The sequence below is a fragment of the Aotus nancymaae genome, unplaced genomic scaffold, assembly GCF_030222135.1.
Source record: "Aotus nancymaae isolate 86718 unplaced genomic scaffold, 86718_ANA_hifiasm-v0.15.2.pri h1tg000030l, whole genome shotgun sequence".
Lineage (NCBI taxonomy): Eukaryota > Metazoa > Chordata > Mammalia > Primates > Aotidae > Aotus > Aotus nancymaae.
The window spans coordinates 35,639,162-35,660,371 of NW_026988443.1; the positions used below are offsets into that span (position 1 = coordinate 35,639,162).

At 49.9% G+C, this 21,210-nt stretch overlaps 1 protein-coding gene across 3 annotated transcripts in view; it reads right to left on the minus strand.

Annotated features, from left to right (window-relative positions):
* The window catches only part of LOC105726514 (polycystin-1-like protein 2), a 99,179-nt gene that overhangs the window by 49,536 nt on the left and 28,433 nt on the right, over positions 1 to 21,210 (minus strand). For 2 of the 3 annotated variants that reach the window (XM_064382956.1, XM_064382957.1), the window contains exons 9-18: positions 21,090 to 21,139; positions 18,968 to 19,085; positions 17,445 to 17,652; positions 13,819 to 13,939; positions 11,994 to 12,135; positions 9,857 to 10,033; positions 7,356 to 7,501; positions 6,207 to 6,401; positions 4,262 to 4,393; positions 1,353 to 1,535 (exon numbers count right to left, since the gene is read on the minus strand). In XM_064382956.1, the coding sequence (XP_064239026.1) occupies positions 1,353 to 1,535; positions 4,262 to 4,393; positions 6,207 to 6,401; positions 7,356 to 7,501; positions 9,857 to 10,033; positions 11,994 to 12,135; positions 13,819 to 13,939; positions 17,445 to 17,652; positions 18,968 to 19,085; positions 21,090 to 21,139 (1,472 nt within the window). Of the gene's footprint in view, positions 1 to 1,352; positions 1,536 to 3,596; positions 4,116 to 4,261; positions 4,394 to 6,206; positions 6,402 to 7,355; positions 7,502 to 9,856; positions 10,034 to 11,993; positions 12,136 to 13,818; positions 13,940 to 17,444; positions 17,653 to 18,967; positions 19,086 to 21,089; positions 21,140 to 21,210 lie in introns of those variants that run through there. The other variant, XM_064382958.1, reaches the window with a different exon arrangement.

Below are 21,210 nucleotides of genomic sequence, written 5' to 3' on the forward strand. Positions count from 1 at the left end.
GGTCACAGGCTGATAAGGGGAAGAGCCAGGACTCAAGGCAAAGCAAGGGACTCCAGAGCCTGTGTGCTAAACCATCAGGAAATGTGGCTCTGTGAGCTCCTGAAATCCGCGACGAGTCTACAGCTTGTTCCAGGGGAAATGAACAGCCAAGAGCGAGGCCATTTCACCAGGTCACCTGGGCTTTGACTCTGCTCCCTGCCCATCCCAAGCCCCAGATGAGATGCGTCCTGACGCCACGGCTGGTGTGGGGACCCAGGAAGGGCCGGGTGTTTGCATAGAATTCCTATTGGGGCACAGATTGTGTGTGTGTGTGTGTGTGTGCGTGTGTGCGTGCATGTGTGCACGCACATGAACACGCATGTGTGAGGGTGATGTCACTGCATGTGAATGTCAGTGTTTGAGCGTGTATATGTATGAGTGAATGTGAGTGTGGTCCTGAGTGTGTGTGCATACAAGTGTTTAAGTGTGGGTGAGTGTGCATAGATGATTGCATGATTATGGAGTGTGCAACCATATATGAGAGTCTGTGAGTATGTGCATGAATACGTGTGAGTGCATGGCCCTGTGTGAAGATGTGGATGTGTAAATGTGCATCTGTGTGCAAAAGTGTGTGCTTGAGGCAGTGTGAGAGTATGAGGGTCTCTCAGTATGTGTGAGCATGACCATGTGTTTTTGCGTGTGAGTGTGTTTGTGAGATTGTGTGCATGAGTGTAAGTGTTGGAGTGTGTCTGAGCTTGTAAGTGTGTGCATCCAAGCATCTTTGTGTACTGCGTGTCTTTCTTCCTGAATAGAGGTGATGGCCCCATGTGATAAAGAACTGTGCAATAGGAAGAAATGGGTTTTGTGGCTCTGTCATGATGCCATCCAAGAGGTCATGTCCAGGATACTGGGACCACATGAGACAGTGCTACACCTGTTTTTACTCTGGGAAGCTGCCTCTCTTCTGCGTTCTGGGTAAAATGAGCCACAAGTTTACCCAGACCTGCCGTGGGGTCCATGTGATCTCTCCAGCTGGCGGCTTACATGGGATGAGGCAGAGTGCCTTGATTACCCATCAGGAAATGAGGCTTCAGGAAACTCTGTAACTTGCCCAAGTCACAAGCCTCCTAAGCAACAGAGGCAGAATTCAAACTCAGCTGCCTCCTTCCAGAGCCTGTGGTCTGCCCACCACACCACGCTGCCTCCCAGAAGCCCTGTTCTATGGAAATTTTCTTCTAGCTCCCAGGGCAACACCTTAACCTTGTGCCTCAGTTTCGTCATCTGTAAGATCAGGGGAAAAGCTCCCCCTAGAAAAGCTGGCGTGAGCTGGACATTCAGTATGTGTGAGGTCTGCATCTGGCCTGGACACCCACCTGGCTGCCGCTGGCCTCCGCAGGCTCTTCTGGTCTGTTGGTCAGGGAAGCTTCCAGTACACTGCCCACAGCCTGAAACAGGTCCCTGGTGGCTGCCTGGCACCTGTGGTCCTCAGGGCGGGCCTTGGCACTTGCTGTCAACAGGGCCTCACTGGCACGCTGCAGAGCCCAGCTGGCCTCCCACTGGGTTCACCGAAATAAGAAAAAGCAGTGTGAGCCCCTGCTTAAGCTAGACCAGTCCCTGTGTCATTCGAAGGACAAGGGAAGCAAGGAGAGGGGAACAAGCCAGGAAAGAGCTGGGCCAGACCTGGCACGCAAGCTCCCTGTGTCTCTGACTTGAGACCAGGTCCTCCCACCTTACAGTCCCCTGAGATCCTTCAGGAGCGTACCCTAGTCTGCCTCTGAATGCTTCCCAGAGTGCCCTGCACAGTGCCCAGCACATAGTAGGTCTTCGGGAACATTCAATAACGAGGGGATGGATGGATGGATGAAGGATGGATAGGTGGTTGGATAAATGGATTTATGGATGATAGGTAGATGGGTGGAAAAATGAGTGGAGAATGAATGGATGGATGGATGGGTGGGTGGATGAGTGGTGGGTGGGTGAATAGAGAATGAGGGATGGATAAGTGGGTAGATGGATGGATGATAGGTGAATGGATGAATGGGTGGAAGATAAATGGATGGAGGATGGATGAATGATGGATGATAGATGGGTGGATGGTAGATGAATGAATAGGTGGACGGTTGTGTGGGTGGGTGGATGGACATAGTATGTGTTCAAATTTGGTAGTTTTATATGTATTTGTGAAATTATTTGTCTAATGTCTGGCTGTCTCAGTAGTCCGAAAGGGTCATAATGGCAGATGCCACGTCTATCTAATTTGCTGCTGAATTCTCAATGAATTGCACACTACCTGGCACATACTTGACATTCAGGAAGCATTTGTTAAATGGATGATGAAATTAATGCGTGCATGAACGCATAGGATAGAGGGGAGGATGTGTACCGGTTCACGTATATACAGTGTATATGCATATAAACAGATGGATTAGCAAATGGGTGTGTAAATGGGAAGTGTTACATCAATAATGAGCCCCAGAGTAAAGACCAGCGTTGCTGGCTTCAGGCTGGAAGATTTTAGGGGCACAACCTCCTACCAGAGTGGGTGGGGCAAAGCCAGGACACTTCTCTCCTCTTCTGTTTGCTTTTTCTTTGTTTGTTTTTGAGACAGTCTTGCTCTATTGCCCAGGCTGGAGTGCAATAGTGCAAGCATGGCTCGCTGTAACCTCGAACTGCTGGGCTCAAGTGATCATTATGCCTCAGCCTCCTAAGTAGCTGTGACTACAGGTATGAGCCACTATATTAGACTTGGTTTTTTTTGTTTGTTTGTGTGTGTGTGGTTTTTTTTTTTTTTTTTTTTTGGTAAACGTGGTTTCTCTGTGTTGCACAGACTGGACTTGAACTCTAGGGATCAAGCTATCCTACTGCTTCAGGCTCCCAAAGTGCTGGGATTACAGGCATGAGCCACTGTGCTGGCCCCCTTTTCCTGTTTTTAGGGCTTCTTTTTATTGTTATTTTTTCATAGGCTCTTGCTCTGTCACCCATGCTGGAGTGCATTGGCACAACCACAGCCCACTGCAGCCTTGACCTTCTGGGCTCAAGTGATCCTCCCACCTCAGTCTCCCAAGTAGCTAGGATTACAGGTACGCACCATGATGTCCAACCAATTTTGTTTTGCTGTTTTTGTTTGTTTGTTCTTGAGATGGAGTCTCACTCTATCACCCATGGTGGAGTGCAGTGGCACGGTCTCGGCTTGCTGCAGCCTCCACCTCAGCCTCCCGAGTAGCTGGGACTACAGGCATATGCCACCACGCCCGGCTAATCATTTTATTTTTAGTAGAGGCGGGGGTTCACCATGTTGGCCAGGTTGGCCTCAAACTCCTTACCTCAGACAATCCACCCTGCCTCACTCTCGCAAAGTGCTGGGATTACAGGTGTGAGCCACTGTGTCCCACCTTTGTTTTGTTTTTGAAGGGATGAGGTCTCACTGTGTTGTCCAGGCTGGTCTCAAACTCCTGGCCTCAAGCGGTCCTCCTGCCTCTGCCTCCCAAAGTGCTGGGATTACAGGCATCAGCCACCTTGCCTGGCTTATGGTTTCTTTTTTAACCCTTGGCTATCAGAACCCTGGGAACATGGTGTTTTAATTTGAGTTCTCCAAGAAGCAGATTGTGGAGCAAGGATTTGAGAGGAAGTCATTTATTTGGAGATGATCTTAAGAAACAGTTGTGGGGAGTGGGGGCGGGGGTGATAGGGAAGGGTGGAAGCCAGTATAGGAGAGTGATCAAGCCCATTACCTGGGATTCAATCCTGCTTGGGATTATCCATCAAGAGGGGTGAGGGAGCTGGGGTATTTATACACCAGCCACATTAGTCACTGAATTCACTGCATGAATTCCCAGCCAAAGGGGCAGGTAGAGTAGGCTCTGGGGGTCAGAGAAGACCCCCAGAAGGATAAGAAGGGCAGGAGCTGGCAGCCAGATGTCAGGCTGGCATTCACGGAAGTTGGGAGCATGGGCAGTCAGTAGCAGTGTCTGGACTCACACTTGGCCACCCAAATATTAATGAGATTCAGTTACTCCATCAAGTTGCTCACCAGCAGATGGGCGAGTGAGAGTCTGGGCAAACAGGCCCTCTCACCCAGTGTGAGGTACAGAGGCTGCAGGAGGGGCACCTTCCCATGAATCACCCATGCAGTATCCCTAGAAAGAAGATGGCAGGGGTCTTGGCAGCCCCACAGGAGCCCTGTGACCAAGGGACCCCTTCAACCTATGCTGATCTGGGTTGTCACCCACCTGCCATGGAGGAGCGTATCCCATGGCAGCCTCAGTGGATGGGAGCTACTCACCTGGGCCGAGGGTGTGAGTTCCTCACTCCGGCGGGTCACCTCTCTCAGCACCTCGGCCAGCTCCTGCACCCTCCGCAAGTCTTCCAGGCTGGTGGTGACCGCAGACAGCGACCCCAGCACGTGCTCTCTGACCTTGGGAGTGGGGAGAAGGCAGGAGAATAAATGTAATTTCTTGGCTCCATGAAGTAGTGTTAGGAAGATGCAGGTGCAGGGTCAGGAGTGAATAGGCTCATTGAGGCGTTCTTTTTCTTTTTTCTTCTTTTTTCTGAGATGGATTCTCACTCTATTACCCAGGTTGGGGTGTGGTGGTGCGATCTCAGCTCACTGCAACCTCTGTCTCCTGGGTTCAAGCAATTTTCAGGCTTCAGCCTCCTGAGTAGCTGGGATTACAGGTGTGCACCACCACACCTGGCTATTTTTTGTATTTTTAGTAGAGACAGGGTTTCACCATGTTGACCAGGCTGGTCTTAAATTTCTGACCTCAAGTGATTTACCTGCCTCAGCCTCCCAGAGTGCTGGAATTACAGGCATGAGCCACTGCACCTGGACTCATTGGGGGTTTCTTAAGCCCTGCAGACCTCTGTTTGCCTCATAGGATGTGTGATAGGTAGATAACAGCCCCCTGAAGATGCCCACAGTCACATCCCTGAAACCTGTGAATATGTTACCACATGTGGCAAAAGGCACTTTGGCTAAGTCATTTTGGAGATGCAATCAAGTTAAGGATTCTGAGACTGAGAGATGATCCCAGATGAACGGGTGGGACCAATGTCATCACATGATCCTTCTACAGCCGAGGCAGGGGCATTAGTCAGAAAAGGAGATGGGTGATGGAGGCGGAGGGGAGGGGAAGAGAAAAAAGGGAAAGAGGATGAGGGAAGGGTGGAGAGAGAGGGAGAGGAGAGGGCTTTGGAGGTGCTGTGTGGCTGGCTTTGAGGAAAGGAGGCGAGGAGTGCAGGTGCCTCGAGAACCCGGGAAAGGCAAGGAACAGCTTCTGCCCTGGAGCCTCCAGGTTTGCCCCTCTGCTGACACCTTGGTTTTGCCCATTGAACCCCATTTTAAACTTCCAGCCTCCAGAACTATAAAGTGAATAAATGTCTGCTGTGTTAAGCCACTGTCTTTGTGGTCATTTGTAACAGCAGTCCTAGCAAATGTTTATAGGATGTCTCGAGCTTTCTCCAAATCTTCAAGTTAAATCTGTAGAATTTGGCACTTTTTGAAAATAAATCGTGTCTCAGGGTAGCACCTGTGACCAGAATGGCATGAAATTCAGAAACGCACACACACAACTCACGTGGCAGACACTGGGAGTGGGCGCAATCGTACGTTTTGCAATTGTTTATAATATGAGGTTGTAACACATCGAATAGCCATTTTTGTAGATTAATACTGGTTGAATGTTGGCAGTCTTACCTAGTTTTTTAGTTGCAGTGATTGTAATTCTTATTTAACTCTTACCACAATAGTATGAGGAAAACAGTATTCCTGTTCCTCTTTTCCACGTGGGGAAACTGAGGCTTAGAGAGGTTTGGTCCCTGACCTGTGACAGTGTAAATGGTGGTAAGTGACAAAAGCTGGGACACCATCTCTGGTCCAACTCCAAATCGCTACCCATGTGACCGAGGGCAGTCTCCTTTCTCCTCTGCACCTCTGCCTTGTCATCTGCAACGTGAAGGGGAGGGAGTGATGGGCTCTAAAGTCCCCTGTCCCAGAGGCCTGTGCCTCCATGAGGGCTAGCCAAGAAAGCAGGTTACCAAGGAAGAAGGCATTTTCTTCACTTTAGGTCACTCACCAGAAAGACTGGAGAGGCAGGTGGTGTCAGCCCCTTGGGAGACACCACATGCTTCTCCCCTGATCCATGAACCCTGATCCACAGCCCAGCTGGCCGCACGCAGACCCTGGGGCCCCAGAGGAAGGGAATGAAAGGAGCCCCCACCGCAGGCACCTTCCGTCTGGTGTCCGTGCTCAGCGACTGTCCTGAGCCCTGGCTTTCGTGTTCTTGGTTCAGCACAGAGGACAAGGCCTTGGCCAGCTGGAAGAGCTGCTCAGGGCCACCCTCGCCTTGCAGAGCTGTGGGGATCTTCTCTGACACAGCAGCCTGGAATGCTACATCCTCAACACACGTGTTTCCGAGTGCCACCTGTTGGGAAATCAGAAATGTGCTCAGAACCTGCTAGGATTGACCTGGCATCTGAAGTCAGGGTTCTTCATGTGGGGTGAGAGCAGGACTGGATGACTTTGGCCTGGCCTGGGGTCTCTCGGGCACTTTCTGAAGGGCAGCCAGACCAAGCCTTGGTCTGCTCCAGCCTTGAGCAAGTCACTGCTCTGCTACTGGCTGCCCTCATCCTCTTGTTCTCAACCTCTTCCACCTCCATCTGCCTTCTGACCCTTATAATCTTGGGATTTTTTTTTTTTTTTTGAGACAGAGTTTCACTTTTGTTGCCCAGGCTGGAGGGCAACATGGCAATCTAAGCTCACTGCAAATCTCGTCTCTGGGTTCAAGTGATTCTCCTGCCTCAGCCTCCCAAGTAGCCTGGATTACAGGCATGCGCCACCACGCCCGGCTAATTTTGTATTTTTAGTAGAGACGGGGTTTCTCCGTGTTGGTCAGGCCGGTCTTGAACTCCCGACCTCAGGTGATCCGCCCGCCTCGGCCTCCCAAAGTACTGGGATTACAGGCGTGAGCCACCATGCCCGGCCTCTTCTTGGGATCTTATCCAGACCCTTTGTTGTGTCTTTGTTGGCCAATCTTGGCCCTACTTCCTCTGAGCTCTCTGCAGGTGCTGGCCTAACTCATGCCAGAGTCATTCTTCAACCCCCCTCTACCTACCAATTCCCAAGACCCTCCCCCTATTCTGGCCACGAAGTCATAAGATCTACAAAGGTAGAGACCATGTCTGTTGGGTCCCTTGCTATACCGCCAGGATGTGGCACACGGTAAATGCCCTGTACATATTTGTGGAATGAATGGATGAATCATTGACTGATGTGGTAATGCCCCTGACTGTCTTCCATCCAACCACCCCTTTGGTGAGGTTCATGTGAGTGGAGAATTTTTCTCAGTAAAGAAACAGAGGCCACTGCCACTACCCACCTTAACCACGGCCTGGGTCTGCTTTGTGTCCCCTGCACGATTGGTGGCAGAAATAACTACTGTCAGCACAGAGTCATTGTTCTCCTTTCCAAGTGGCAGATACACTGATGGCAGGACAGGTTCAGGGCCACAATGTAAGCAGGAACCTGGCAAAACCAGAAATTGACTGATAAGGGGGCATCTCTATCTGCAGCCCACTCAGGTAGAGCCCAGTCACAGGGACACAAAAGCCACAGCTCTTGAAGTGCTGGTTGGCTCTTGAGATTCCACACTTTTATGGAGTAGACAGCCATGTATGCTGATTCACTGTCTTCTCTAGGCATCTGCAGGTTGCTGTAACTTTGGAATAATTTTATTAAAATCCATAAAAAATTGCAGGAAAAATAACCCATTTACAGGTTTTTAAAAAGTTTTTACTTTATTTATTTATTAAGACGGAGTCTTGCTGTGTTGCCAGGCTGGAGTGCAGTGGCACCATCTCGGCTCACTGCAACCTCTGCCTCCTGGGTTCAAGCAATTCTCCTGCCTTAGCCTCCCGAGTAGCTGGGATTACAGGTGCGTGCCACCACACTCGGCTAATTGTTGTATTTTCAGTAGAGATGGGGTTTCACCATGTTGGCCAGGATGGTCTCAATCTCTTGATCTCGTGATCTGTCCACCTTGACCTCCCAAAGTGCTGGGATTACAGGCATGAACCACCATGCCCGGCCTGTTGTTTTTTTTTGTTGTTGTTGTTGTTTTTTAGAGATGGGGTTTCACCATGTTGGCCAGGATGGTCTCGATTTCTTGACCTTGTGATCCGCCCGAGGAAGAAAAAGAAGAAGGAGGGGGAGGAGGAGCAACAATGACAACTTGAAAATTAGCTCAGGGGCCAGGAGTTCAAGACCAGCCTGGGCAACTTAGGAAGACCTTGTTTCTACAAAACATGTAAAAATTAGATCTCGAACTCCTGACCTCAGGTGATCCATCCATCTTGGCCTCCCAAAGTGCTGGGATTACAGGCATGAGCCACCGCGCCTAGCCTGGAACTCCTTTTTCTAGAGCCACACTTTCCTGCCTCCCTGCTCGCTTGGATGAGGCAGGAGAGGTACTAAAGCAGAATAGCCTGTTGGCATTAGAGCAGCTGTTCTGGCCTTTCCCTCTGGGGGCATGCAGGTTTGAAATAAACCCATTTACCTTGCTTGATCTTTCTCCTTCCAGGCCCAGCCCCATTCACAATCCTCTTAAGAGCTGGGTGTTTTCACATCTATTAGGGCACCTGTGAAAACCACACTCCCTTGGGTCTTATAATAGCTGATGTGCACTTTTCCCCATTCAAGGTGCAGTGTTTATGTCACTGTGATGTTTTATGCTGGGTTTTGGGGGAGCATCCTGGCAACACTCTTGGTGCCTGACTTTGGAGGAAAATTACAGTCTGACTAGAGCATTTTCAGACCACAAAGTGCCAAAGCCCTGCCGGGTGCAGTGACTCACGCCTGGAATCCCAGCACTTTGGGAGGCCAAAGTAGGTGGATCACCTGAGGTCAGGAGTTTGAGACTAGCCTGGCCAACGTGGTGAAACCTCATCTCCACTAAAAATACAAAAATTAGCCTGGTGAGGTGGTGGGTGTCTGTAATCCCAGCTGCTCAGGAGGCTGAGGCAGGAGAATCGCTTGAAGCTAGGAGGCAGAGATGGCAGTGAGCGACATCACACCACTGCACTCCAGCCTGAGCAACAAGAGTGAGATTGTCTCAAAAACAAAACAAAACAAAACAAAAAAACAAAGCCCACTGGGAGGAGATAAGAACTCAGATGAGCCTTTGAGCCCTCCAAGGGCCAATCACTCCCCAAATGGAAGAATAAATGCAATGTGAGCAGCTCCCCCATCTCTCCTGCTAATTAATGCCTTTGGCTGTCCCAGGGTGTGGGTGGTTAGGGTGACAGCAGGGAGACTGTGCAGAGTTTTCCACATTGTGGATGGGGCCTTCCATGTTTGTCACCTGTACACCTCTGCAAAAATGTTCTTTCAGCTCAGTTCGTCCTGCAATATCACCCATTCCCTGGGGCCACCTGCAAAGCAGTGTCAATGAAATTGTTGAAGATTCTGTTAACCAGACCCATCTCTGTCTTCCTGAATAGCTCTAGGCTTCCGGAAGTCCCAACTACTCCGAGTGTGTAGGGGAGGGGGTGGGGGGAGGATGGTGTCTTGGTGACGACCCCACATGGTCATACTTTTGGGTATCCTTATTCATTTCACTCCATCAATGTCCCCCGTGCTAGGACAATGGATTTTGGCTTTCTGTTGTGGAAGAGCTACTGATGAGTCCAACTTCTCATGTCTCTGTGGATCGATGGCTGGGTCAGTGTCTTGGGGCTAGGGGTTGAGATTTGGGGGAGCCCTCATCCTGCCAACATCTCACACACAGAACACATTCTTTGCAGCTCCCAGAGAGAACAGGCCCCTGTTCTGCAAGAAGATGAGCCCAGGAGCTGAGGGAAGAGCAGAGTCCTCAGCCAGTACCTGATTCCAGACAGAAGCAGAACTCCAAGGGTCCCAGGGCTGTGGAGGTGTTGCAGAAGATGGCAAAGCTCGTCAGAACGGTACCCTCCTCTGGGGCAATAGTGCAGGCAGGCACCTCGGGGGGAGGCAGGGTGCTGATCACATAGGTGTCCTCCCCATAGGCATGGCTGGTCAATGCTGGGAGTGAAGGCAGATCATGCTCAGGGAGCCATAGGGGCCCACAGACTCCATCCCGCTGTTAAATCGCCCCAGGAGCTCATTAAACACAAAGATTCCTGGGCCCTACTTCAAACCCAAAGCCTCAGATGTCTCTGGAGATTCCGGGGAGAGCCCGGAAATTCACATATCTAACAAATAAACAACTAAACAACTAAACCCCAAACAACTCTCCCTGATGCAAGGGATCCCAGGGCCTCGCTCTGAGAAACTGGGCAAGATAGAGGAAGAGAATCAGATGGACCTGAGCTTGAATTTTAGTTCTGACATTTGCTAACCAAGTGACCTTGGACTTGACCTTTTCTTTTCCAATTTTTTTTCTTATCATTTTTTCCTTTTAGAGATAGGGTCTTGCTCTGTCGCCTAGGCTGGAGTACAGTTCTGCAAACATAGCCTACTGTAGGCTTGAACTCGCAGGCTTAAGTGATTCTACTGCCTTGGCCTCTTGAATAAGTGGGAACACAGGAGTGCACCATCATGGCTGGCTAATTTTCTTCTTTGAGAGGGAGTCTCACTCTTTCACCCAGGCTGGAGTGCAGTGGCGTGATCTTGGCTCACTGCAACCTTCGCCTCCCAGGTTCAAGCCATTCTGCCTCAGCCTCCTGAGTAGCTGGGACTACAGGTGGGCGCCACCATGCCCAGCTAATTTTTGTATTTTTAGTAGAGACGGGGTTTCACTATGTTGGTCAGTCTGGCCTCGAACTCCTGAGCTTGTGATCTGTCTGCCTTGGCCTCCCAAAGTGCTGGGATTATAGGCGTGAGCCACTGTGCCCCGCCTTTAATTTTCTAATTTTTGTAGAGACAGGGTCTTGCTCTGTTGCCAGGGCTGGTCTTAAACTTCTGGCCTCAAGGGATTCTCCCACCTCAGCCTTCCAAAGTACTGGGATTACAGGTATGAGCCACTGCACCTGGGCTGAGAACTTGACCTTTTCAAGAGTGAGCTCCTCATCTGTGGAATGGGGCTGATGATAACAGCTTCCCTACGGAGATCTCGTGAGGTGGGAGTTTACATGCTCAAAATCGTGGAACCAGGATGGACCAGAGCCAGTATGTGGAAACAGGCTGAGCCTACTCTGAAGCACAGTCTTCCCAGGCTCCCAGGTCACTGTAAAGAGCCACCAGTAGTCGTATAGTCACATCCCACATCACCTGGAGTAGCCCCCTAGGCTTTCAGAGAGCGCATGCCTGGAAGAGTTGGGCATGAAGAGAATTTTAACCCATAAAAACTCATTCTTTGGCCTAGACCTAATTCAGAAAGTTGGGGTGGACCCGAGAGTGTGCATTTTTAACTAACACTCTAGTTTATCCTGATGTGCACGGTCTGTGGGCCACTTCGGGAAACATGGAAGCAAAGTCATCTTTCCTAAAAAGAATCATCAACTCCGTTGTTTGTTTTTTGGGGGAAGCTGTGTTTCCCACACTGGGCTTCTTTTAAATGAGAAGCCCTGAAGAATCCTGGCAGAGCATGCAGGTTGCACGACCCCAGAATGACCTGCTTGTGACACTGGGGTGATCTCATTCATCCTGCAAAATAACCATTCTGAGGCAGGCATTTTGATTATTCCAGTTTACATGTGAGGAAACTGAGGCACAGAGAGGCGAAATCCTCTGCCTAAAGTCTCCCTGGTAGAAAGTGGCAGTGGTGCAATTCACACCAGAGCCTGCGCCGTGGCCTCTGCACTAAGCTGATGCCCTGGCTGGGCGTGGTGACACACACCTGCAATCCCAGCACTTTAGGAGGCTGAGGCAGGAGGATGGCTTGGGTCCAGGAGTTCAAGACCAACCTGGGCAATATAGTGAGGCTCCATCTCTCTATTTGAATATTTAAAAGAAAAAAAGAAAAATAAACTGATGCCCAATATCTGAGTGTTTCTGGGTGTATCTGGGTTCCCTGAGAAGAGATGAAAAGGAGGCTTCGCACCTGTGGCTCTGATTCGGATGACCTCTCCCCGGGTCTGCAGAAAGGAGCTGTTCAGCCTCAGTGTGGAGGTGTTGCTCTGGAGGAGGGTTAAGGAACTTGGCCAAAATCCTCTGAGTCTGCAGGCATCTGGGAGGGTCTCAGCCTGAAAGAGAGCATCGCCCAGGGCTCCTGATGCCACAGCCAGGCCACTGGACTGCAGCAGGGCAGTAGCTTCTGAGTGCTAGGCAGCCTTTCAGATTTATTGCTGATGAACGGAAGACAGGCAGCTCCAGCTCCCCGAGGAGTCACCTGGAAGATACACTTTCCAGCCTCATTGGGGTGCTTGTCTTGGGTTGGATTCCCCAGAAGCAGAGCCTGAGATGAGGATTTGTGTGTAGGTTATTATTTATTTTTGAACCGGGCACAGTGGCTTACACTTGTAATCCCAGCACTTTGGGAGGCCAAGGTGGGCAGATCACCTGAGGTCAGGAGTTCGAGACCAGCCTGGCCAACATTGTGAAATGCCGTCTCTACTAAAAATACAAAAAATAAGCCAGGCATGGTGGTACACACCTGTAATCCCAGTGACTAGGGAGGCTGAGGCAGGAGAGTCACTTGAACCCAGGAGGCAGTGGTTACAGTGAGCTGAGATTGCACCACTGGATTCCAGCCTGGCAACAGAGCAAGGCTCCGTCTCAAAAAAAAAAAAAAAAGAAAAGAAAAGAAAATATTTTTGAGACAGGGTCTCACTCACTCTGCTGCCCAGGCTAGAGTGCAGTGGCATGATCTTGGCTCATTGCAACCTCCGTCTCCCAGTTTCAAGCAATTCTCGTGCCTCAGCCTCCTGAGTAGCTAGGATTACAGGTAACCTCCACCATGCCCCACTAATGTTTTTGTATTTTTAATAGAGACAGGGTTTCACCATGTTGGCCAGGCTGTTCTCGAACCCCTGACCTCAGCTGATCTGCCTGCCTCTGCCTCCCAAAGTGCCGGGGTTCCAGGCATGAGCCACTGCACCTGGCCTTGTATGTGGGTTATTTATTGAAGGAGGGCTCTCAGGGAAAAGCAGTGGAGAAAGAGAAAAAGTAGTGGAGAGAGAAACAGCAGAGAACAAAATGAGGCAAGAAACAGTTACGGGAGGCACCCAGCCTCAGCCTGGTTGCACGGGAGCTCTGCAGTGTAAGTTGCCTCACTGAAATCACCCTACTTGGGGACAGGGAGGCTGGGCTGTTAGACCCTCCACCCGTCAGTTGTTGGCCAGTGGCCAGTCTATGAAAGCCGGAGTTGGGACTGTCCACCTGGGAAGTGGGACTTGGCTGGGATGCCAGCAGCACCCGCTGCACAGTTTCTCCAGAGCTCTTGCTCCCTTGTGCCTGTTCGCCCTGCTGTCAATTCCCTGATTTTCTCCCCAGCCCAATACCCCGATTCCCACACCACAGGCTCTGCATGGAGCGGATCCAATCCTCGCCCTGTACTGGGCATGAGACATGGGTGTGCTGAAAGTGCAAGGGAGATTTCCATTCTATTTTTTTTTTTTTTTTGAGACGGAATCTTGCTTCTTCACCCAGGCTGGAGTGCAGTGGGGCGCTCTCGGCTCACTGCAACCTCCACCTCCCAGGTTCAAGCAATTCTCTGCCTCAGCCTCCCACCTGGAATTACAGGCGCCTGCCACCATGCCCGACTAGTTTTTGTATTTTAGTAGAGACGAGGTTTCACCATCTTGGCCAGGCTGGTCTTGAACTCCTGATCTCGTGATCCACCCGCCTCGGCTTTCCAAAGTGCTGGGATTATAGGCGTGAGGCACCGCGCCCGGCCTCCATTCTTGAGTGGCTGTTGCAGTGCTCACCTTCTCTGCTGGGGTGTTGTCTAAATACCAGCTGAACACAGTCACTGGGGAGTCCTCTCCCATGGTGACCCTGAGCAGAATGTCTTCACTGGCATTAACTGGCCTGCAGTTCCTCTCACAGCTGAAAGGCAGACAGAGGACAGAGTGAGGAAGCTCCCCCAGGCATTGCTATCATCTGGACGTTTGTCCCCTGAAACCTCACCTTGAAATATGAGTCCCAATGTTGGAGGCGGGGCTTAATGGGAGGTGTTTGGGTCATGGGGGCAGATTCCTCAGGAATGGATGAATGCCCTCCCTCAGGAGTGAGTTCCTGCTCTACTAGTGACCCCAGAGCTGGTTGTTAAAAAGATGGCCAGTCGCAGTGGTTCATGTCTGTAATCCCAGTACTTTGGGAGGCCAAGGAGGGCAGATCATCTGAGGTCAGGAGTTTGAGACCAGCGTGGCCAACATGGTGAAATTCCATTTCTACTAAAAATAAAAAAATTAGCCGGGCATGGTGGCGAGTGCCTATAATCCCAGCTACTCCGGAGATGGATGCAGGAGAATTGCTTGAACCTGGGAGGTGAAGGTTGCAGTCTTGAATTTCCCAACCATAAGAATCATGAGCCAAATAATCTTTCTTCTTCTTCTTTTTTTTTTTTTTTTGGAGACAGAGTCTGGTTCTGTCGACCAGGCTGGAGTACAGTGGCATGATCTTAGCTCACTGAAACCTCTGCCTCCTAGATTCAAGCAATTCTCCTGCCTCATCCTCCTAAATAGCTGGGATTACAGGCGTGTACCACCATGCCCAGCTAATTTGTTTGTATTTTCAGTAGAGACAGTGTTTTGCTATGTTGGCCTGGCTGGTCTCGAACTCTTGGCCTTAAGTGATCTACCCCTGAGCCTCCCACAGTGCTGGGATTTACAGGCACGAGCCACTGTGCCCGGTCAACATTTTTTCTTTATAAATTATCTAGCTTCAGATATTCCTTTGTAACAATGCAAAATGCACTCAGACAGGCATTGTGACCACTGGCTGGTCTTTTGCCCTGTTCTCAAGTCCTTTGAGAGGGTAGGAAATGACCGTTTTTCTTTTCTTTTTCTTTCTTTTTCAGATGGAGTCTCACTCTGTCTCCCAGGCTGGAGTGCAATGCACCTCTGCCTTCTGGTTTCAAGCAATTCTCCTGCCTCAGCCTCCCGAGTAGCTGTGATTACAGGCGCCTGCCACCACACCTGGCTAATTTTTGTATTTTTAGTAGAGATGGGGTTTCACCATGTTGGTCAGGCTGGTCTCAAACTCCTGACCATGTGATCCACTTGCTTTGACCTCCCAAAGTGCTGGGATTAGAGGCATGAACCATTGTGCCCGGCCACGTCACTTAAACTCTCTAAGCCTCAGTTTACCATTTCCTCACCTGCAAAATGAGGGGATAGCCTAGGTAATTTCTGTGATTCTTTTTAGTTCAGATAGTAGTAAACTAATGCTGTGGTTTAACAGCGTGCCTGCCATACACACATTACTTGCCTTGTATCACAGTGCCTGTCCAATGCTCACAGTATTAGAGTGACATATTAGAATCCCCACATCACAGATGAGCAAACCAGGCCCCAAGAGCTTATGTGATTTGTCCTAAGTGATGGAACTTCTAAGTGGGCAGATAGAATGTGAGCCAGTATGTCTGGATCCAAACTCTCGGCCTTCTCTATAATGTCTCTACAAAAGCCAAAGTGACTCTATCTTGGATGCTAATCTGCCATGTTGACTATTGATTAACCCCAATTTCAGGAATGCCTCTAAGATTCCTCTTCTCTCTCCAGTTCTTTGTGTAAGAGCAAGTACTTACTGTGCGTCCTGCCCTTAAAGAGATTCACATAGTGTTCTCGCCTTTCCCTACCATTGTCCCACACATTCCTTCCCCATGGTATCTAAGCCCTGGTTCTGGGGTAAGGGGGCTGGCATTCAGCGTCTTGTCTTGCAGCTACCCTGGATATTGTGGTTTCTGTTCACAGGTCTCTATGAAATGTTTCCTTCTCGGAAACTAAATGTGGCAGCTTCCTTCTTTGGCCTCTCTGCTTCCTCGGACTTTGGGGGTAGGTTTGCATAGACCTGTCCTCCACAGGACGGTCCCCCAGGTACCCATTTGACCTGAACTTGACAATAGCTCTTGAATCTTCCTACTTCTCTCCTCATGTCTGTCCTAGTCCGCGTGTGCTGGAGATTCTCTATCTGCCTCTCCATTCCAGTCTCCACCAACTTGCGGCTCTGACCTGGGAGACTGAGCTCCAGAGACTGCGTCACCCGAGCTGCCGTACCTTCCAGCTTCTGATTGGGTCCAGCCAATGGGAAGCATTGATAGAGGATTGGAGGGTGAGAGGAGAGACACTGGGGCGTTTAGTCACTGCTTTCCTGGCTCATTTTCCCGATGGGCTGCAGGTGGGAGAGGCTGTGCTCCTCCAACCAAGGCCACAGCTCCCTCTGGGAGGTCCCTTTCCCACAGCGACAGCTTCCAGGGGTTTCTAGTAATGCCATCCCACTGTCTTACCCCTGCAGTCCTGGGGCCGACAATGGCTTCCCCTGGTTGTAGTCCTGCCTTCTCGCCCCTACTTCGTTCCCTTATTCCTGCCCTTTCCTGTAAACAGTCCCTTCCCTCAGCTCTATTCCATTCATTCCTGGTTTGGTTGAGGCCTCTGCTTCCTGCAGGGACTGGCGGATAGGCCAAGCTACCTTGAGCTCCTTACCTTGACTCCTGCCAGAGCCTGAGCAATCTCCCTGTGTCTTCCCTTGCCCTCTTCCAAGTCATTCTGCACGGAGCCACCAGAGCATTTTGAAGCAACATGCTTAGAACTCTTGGATGCTTGGCTGGATGTGGTGGCTCAGGCCTGTTATCCCAGCAATTTGGGAGGCTGAGGCAGGTGGATCACCTGAGGTCAGGAGTTCAAGACCAGCCTATCCAACATCGTGAAGCCCCACCTCTACAAAAAATACAAAAATTAGCTGGGTGTGGTGTGATCCCAGACACACGTGCCTGTAATCCCGGCTACTCAGGAGTCTGAGCCACGAGAATTGCTTGAACCTGGGAGGCAGAGGCTGCAGTGAGCTGAGATGGTGCCATTGCACTCCAGCCTGGGAGACTGAGCGAGACTCCATCTTAAAAAAAGAACTCTCAGGTGGTTTCTCTGTATCACTCTTAGGAAAAAGGCTAAAATCTTGACATGACCTGCAAGGCCCCACCTGAGCCAGGCCCTGCCTACACTACCAGCTCCTTCCGCCTCTGTCTTCTCCATCCTCAGGACACTAGCCTCTTTCACTCCCTGATGATTCTCTGCTCCCTCCCTTTGCCTGCTCTGTTCCCCCTCCAGCTGCCCCTTCCCTGCTCTGTGAATTCCTCCTCCTGAAAATCTCTGCTGAGCTGCAGTTTCTGAGAGAAGCCTCTCTGACCCCCAGTCAGGGCAGTTTTCCTAGAAGTGCCCTCTCTCCCTTCCTTCCTTCATGCCCAGCAGTGCTGATCACCAAGTGGTAACTAACCCCTATGACAACAGAGACCACCAAGCCCTACCCAAAGGCAGCCACAAGCTGAGTGGGTCCTCAGTAAGTGTTGGCTGATTGCATGAATCAGGACCCTGGAGGAACCGCCCACGTGCCCCACCTGACTCGAGGCCTGAGATCCCGGGGTGCAGACACGTAGAGGCACTGCTCCGCCCTGTTCTCCAGCTCCTGGCCTCTCAGAACAGCCAGGCGCAGGGTGACAGCAGAATCAGGTGGCGGCAGGCAGGATGCTGGAACGACCAGCTCCCTCTGGTCTGTGCGAAGCAGCTGCCTCTCAGCACAGCGGCTCCACTGAACCCAGCAATGCCCTGAGAGAAAGGGACAGACATTGTTATCCACCAGGAACCCTGAACTTGGCAGACACTGCTACCTTCTGGTTTCAGGTTTTTAGAAGAAGGGGGTTATGAATAATAACATCAGCTCCAAATGGAGATTTTAAATTTTTTTGTAATATCACTTTTATTATTGATTGATTGATTGATTAATTGAGATGGAGTTTCACTTTTGTTGCTGAAGCTGGAGTGCAATGACGTGATCTCGGCTCACTGAAACCTCCGCCTCCTGGGTTCAAATGATTCTCCTGCCTCAGCCTCCAGAGTAGCTAGGATTACAGGCACGCACCACTATGCCCAGCCAATTTTTGTATTTTTAGTGGAGATGGGGTTTCACCATGTTGACCAGGCTGTTCTCAAACTCCCGACCTCAGGTGATCCACCCTCCTCGGCCTCCCAAAGTGGTGGGATTACAGGCATGAGCCACCGCACCTGGCCCATTTATTTTATTTCTAAAAGGTAAAAGAATGTGATGTAGCTAAGATATATGCCTGTAAAAAACGAGGATACCATTGCTACAATGTGAGTGCTAGTGCTGCCATTTTGGTTTGCTGGAAAATTCCTGACTCACTTCCTCCTTCTAGATTCTCTCCCTAGGGATATACCAAGGGGCTGGGGTAAGGGGAGGAGTTCACATGAGAGGGGAGGAGCATTGCATCCCTGCTGTTTGGAAATGCCAGCTTGTGGACCAGCTGTTCAGGTTTTATTGTTGTTTTAAAATCCTTTAGATCCCCTCACTGCCTGCATTCAGTGCCAGTGTTCGGTCACTGCTTTCTCCCACCTCCTATTTCTTTTCTTTCTTTCTTTCTTTCTTTTTTCTTTCTTTCTTTCTTTATTTAGAGATGGAGTCTTGCTCTGTCTCACAGGCTGGAGTGCAGTGATGCGATCTTGACTCACTGCAATCTCCACCTTCCAGATTCAAACAATTCTCCTGCCTCAGCCGCCTTGAGTAGCTGGAATTGCAGTGCGCACCACCATGCCTGGCTAATTTTTGTATTTTTAGTAGAGACAGGATTTCGCCACGTTGATCAGGCTGGTCTCAATCTCCTGACCTCCAGCGATCTACCTGCCTTGGCCTCCCAAATCGCTGGGATTACAGGCACGAGCCACCACGCCCGGCCTCACCTCCTATTTCCGTGGAATTTGCAAGCTCTGGGAAGTACAAGTTACACAAAAATGTCAGGCATAGGGAAAGCTGGTGTGAAGATTAAGAAAAAGAACAGCAAAATCTGACTGCTGCTCACCACTTGTTGGTGAAACAGGACAATTCAAGAACTGTATCGTCACCCACCACATGACCATTGGAAGCGTAAATCCTTGTCATTGTCCGGCCAGTCCAGGGTCACTGCTGTGAAAGGATCCACGTATGGACCAGGTTGGATATACACCTTCATGTCGCCACCTTCTTTCTGCAGAAAAAGCAGCCGGCTGGTGAGACTCCAGCTAGGGTAGCTCAGCCTCACTGTGGGGTGCTGTTGGCACCCCCTTTCACCCCAGAGCAGTCTGCACCAAGAGTAGCCACAGTGTAAGGTGTGGAGTGGAGACAGACCCTAGCCAATCCCCCTGGCTTTCTTCCCCTCATGGGGCGTGGAGTCGGTGGCTCAGGATCCCTGGGTAAGTCACGTTATTCTGAGTGTGGGCTGGGGGCACACGGGTGTTCCCGGAGTAAGTTTTGCTGGGACTCGTTAAACAGCTCAGGCTGTGGAGCCTCTTGCTCAAGCCCCAAAGTCCTGACCTGAAATAACACGGGGCTACGGTGGAACTGAACCCTCAGGAGCCTCCCGTGGTCTGAGAATAAAATCTAAACTTCTTGCCTTGGCCCCTAAGACCCCGCGTGATCTGGCCTCTGTCCATGTCTCTGTAATCTCCTCCATCCCTCTTCTCCACCAGGCTCCAGCCAGACTGGCCTCAGGCCATTGCCTGCCTCTGATCTCTGCCCACTCAGAAAGCTCCTGTTCTGCTTTCCAGCATGGCTGTCTGGCTTGTCTTCATGCGTCCACTTACACATCACCTCTGGAGAGGCCATGTCCAATCACATCAGCCAGACCACCCTGTTCATTACTATCACTGCGCCTACCGGTTCTTATTAGACACTTATCACAATTCCTAATTCTATGATAATTTGTTTGTCAGAGTTTTTGGTGTTCTTTTTGTTTTTGAAACAGGGTCTTACTCTGTCCTCCAGGCTGGAGTGCAGTGGCACAGCCATGGCTCATTACAGCCTCAGCCTCTCAGGCTCAAGCTATCCTCCCACCTCAGCCTCCCAAGTAGCTGGGACCACAGCCATGCACCTTGATGCCTGGCTAATTTTTATTTTTATTTTTCATTTTTTTGGTAGAGATGGGGGTCTCACTTTGTTGCTCAGGTTGGTCTCAAACTCCTGGATTGAAGTGATTCTCCCACCTCGACTTCCCAAAGTGCTGGGATTATAGCCATGGGCCACCGTACCTGGCCAATATGTTCATTAGTAACACTCAGCAAGCTTCATGAAGGCAGGGACTATATGTGCTTATTCACCATGGCATTCCCAGCCCCTAATACTAAGCCTTGAACATTGTAGATGCATAATAAGTCTTTGTTATAGAATAACTGCATACATGACAACGTCAACAGCAAAGAGATGAACTTAGTGATGTTATAAAAAACTAAAGAGCGTGGGCCTGTTTTCTTTTTTCCTACTTTTTCTCTTTTTTTTTTTTTTTTTTTTGAGATGAAGTCTCACTCTGTCACCCAGACTGGAGTGCAGTGGCATAATTTCAGCTCACTGCAATGTCTGCCTCCTGAGTTCAAGCGATTCTTCCAGCCTCCTGAGTAGCTGGGACTAAAAGTGCGTGCCACCACACCGGACTAAGTTTTGTATTTTTAGTAGAGATGGAGTTTCACCATATTGGCCAGGCTGGTCTTGAACTCCTGACCTCATGATCTGCCCGCGTCGGCCTCCCAAACTGCTGGGATTACAGTGTGAGCCACCACGCCGGGCCTCTGCTTTCTAATATAAGCATTAAAAGCGATACATTTCCCTCTGAGCACTGCTTTAGCTGCATTCCACAAATTTGCATAGGTTGTACTGTCATTATCATCCAGTTAGAAATAGTCTGTAATTTCCCTTGTGATTTCTTCTTGATCTGTTGATTTTTTTAGAAGTGTGCTTTTTAATTGCCAAGATATCTAACAGATATCTGCATATCCTACACAGCTTATTATCAATTTACAGCGTAACTCTGTTGTGATTAGACAACATGTTTTGTTTGAATTCAGTCATTTTGGGACTCTTTTCAAATGGAAGACGCCTCAGGGATTCTTAGTGCTCTGGCTATTGGTACTGACAAACCAAAACTCAAAACTAAAACCGAGAGCTTGAACATCTTTTCCTTGTGAGGTTATATGTTTAAAAAAAAAAAAAAAAAACTCACATTCTTTCCTTCAGCATTTGTCCCAGATGGTTCTCGGAGATTGGAAGGGGCTGTGAATACAGCAGGAATGGGTATCAAGCTTTGGTTGGAAACCTTATAAAATGTTGTCAAAAAGTAGAGT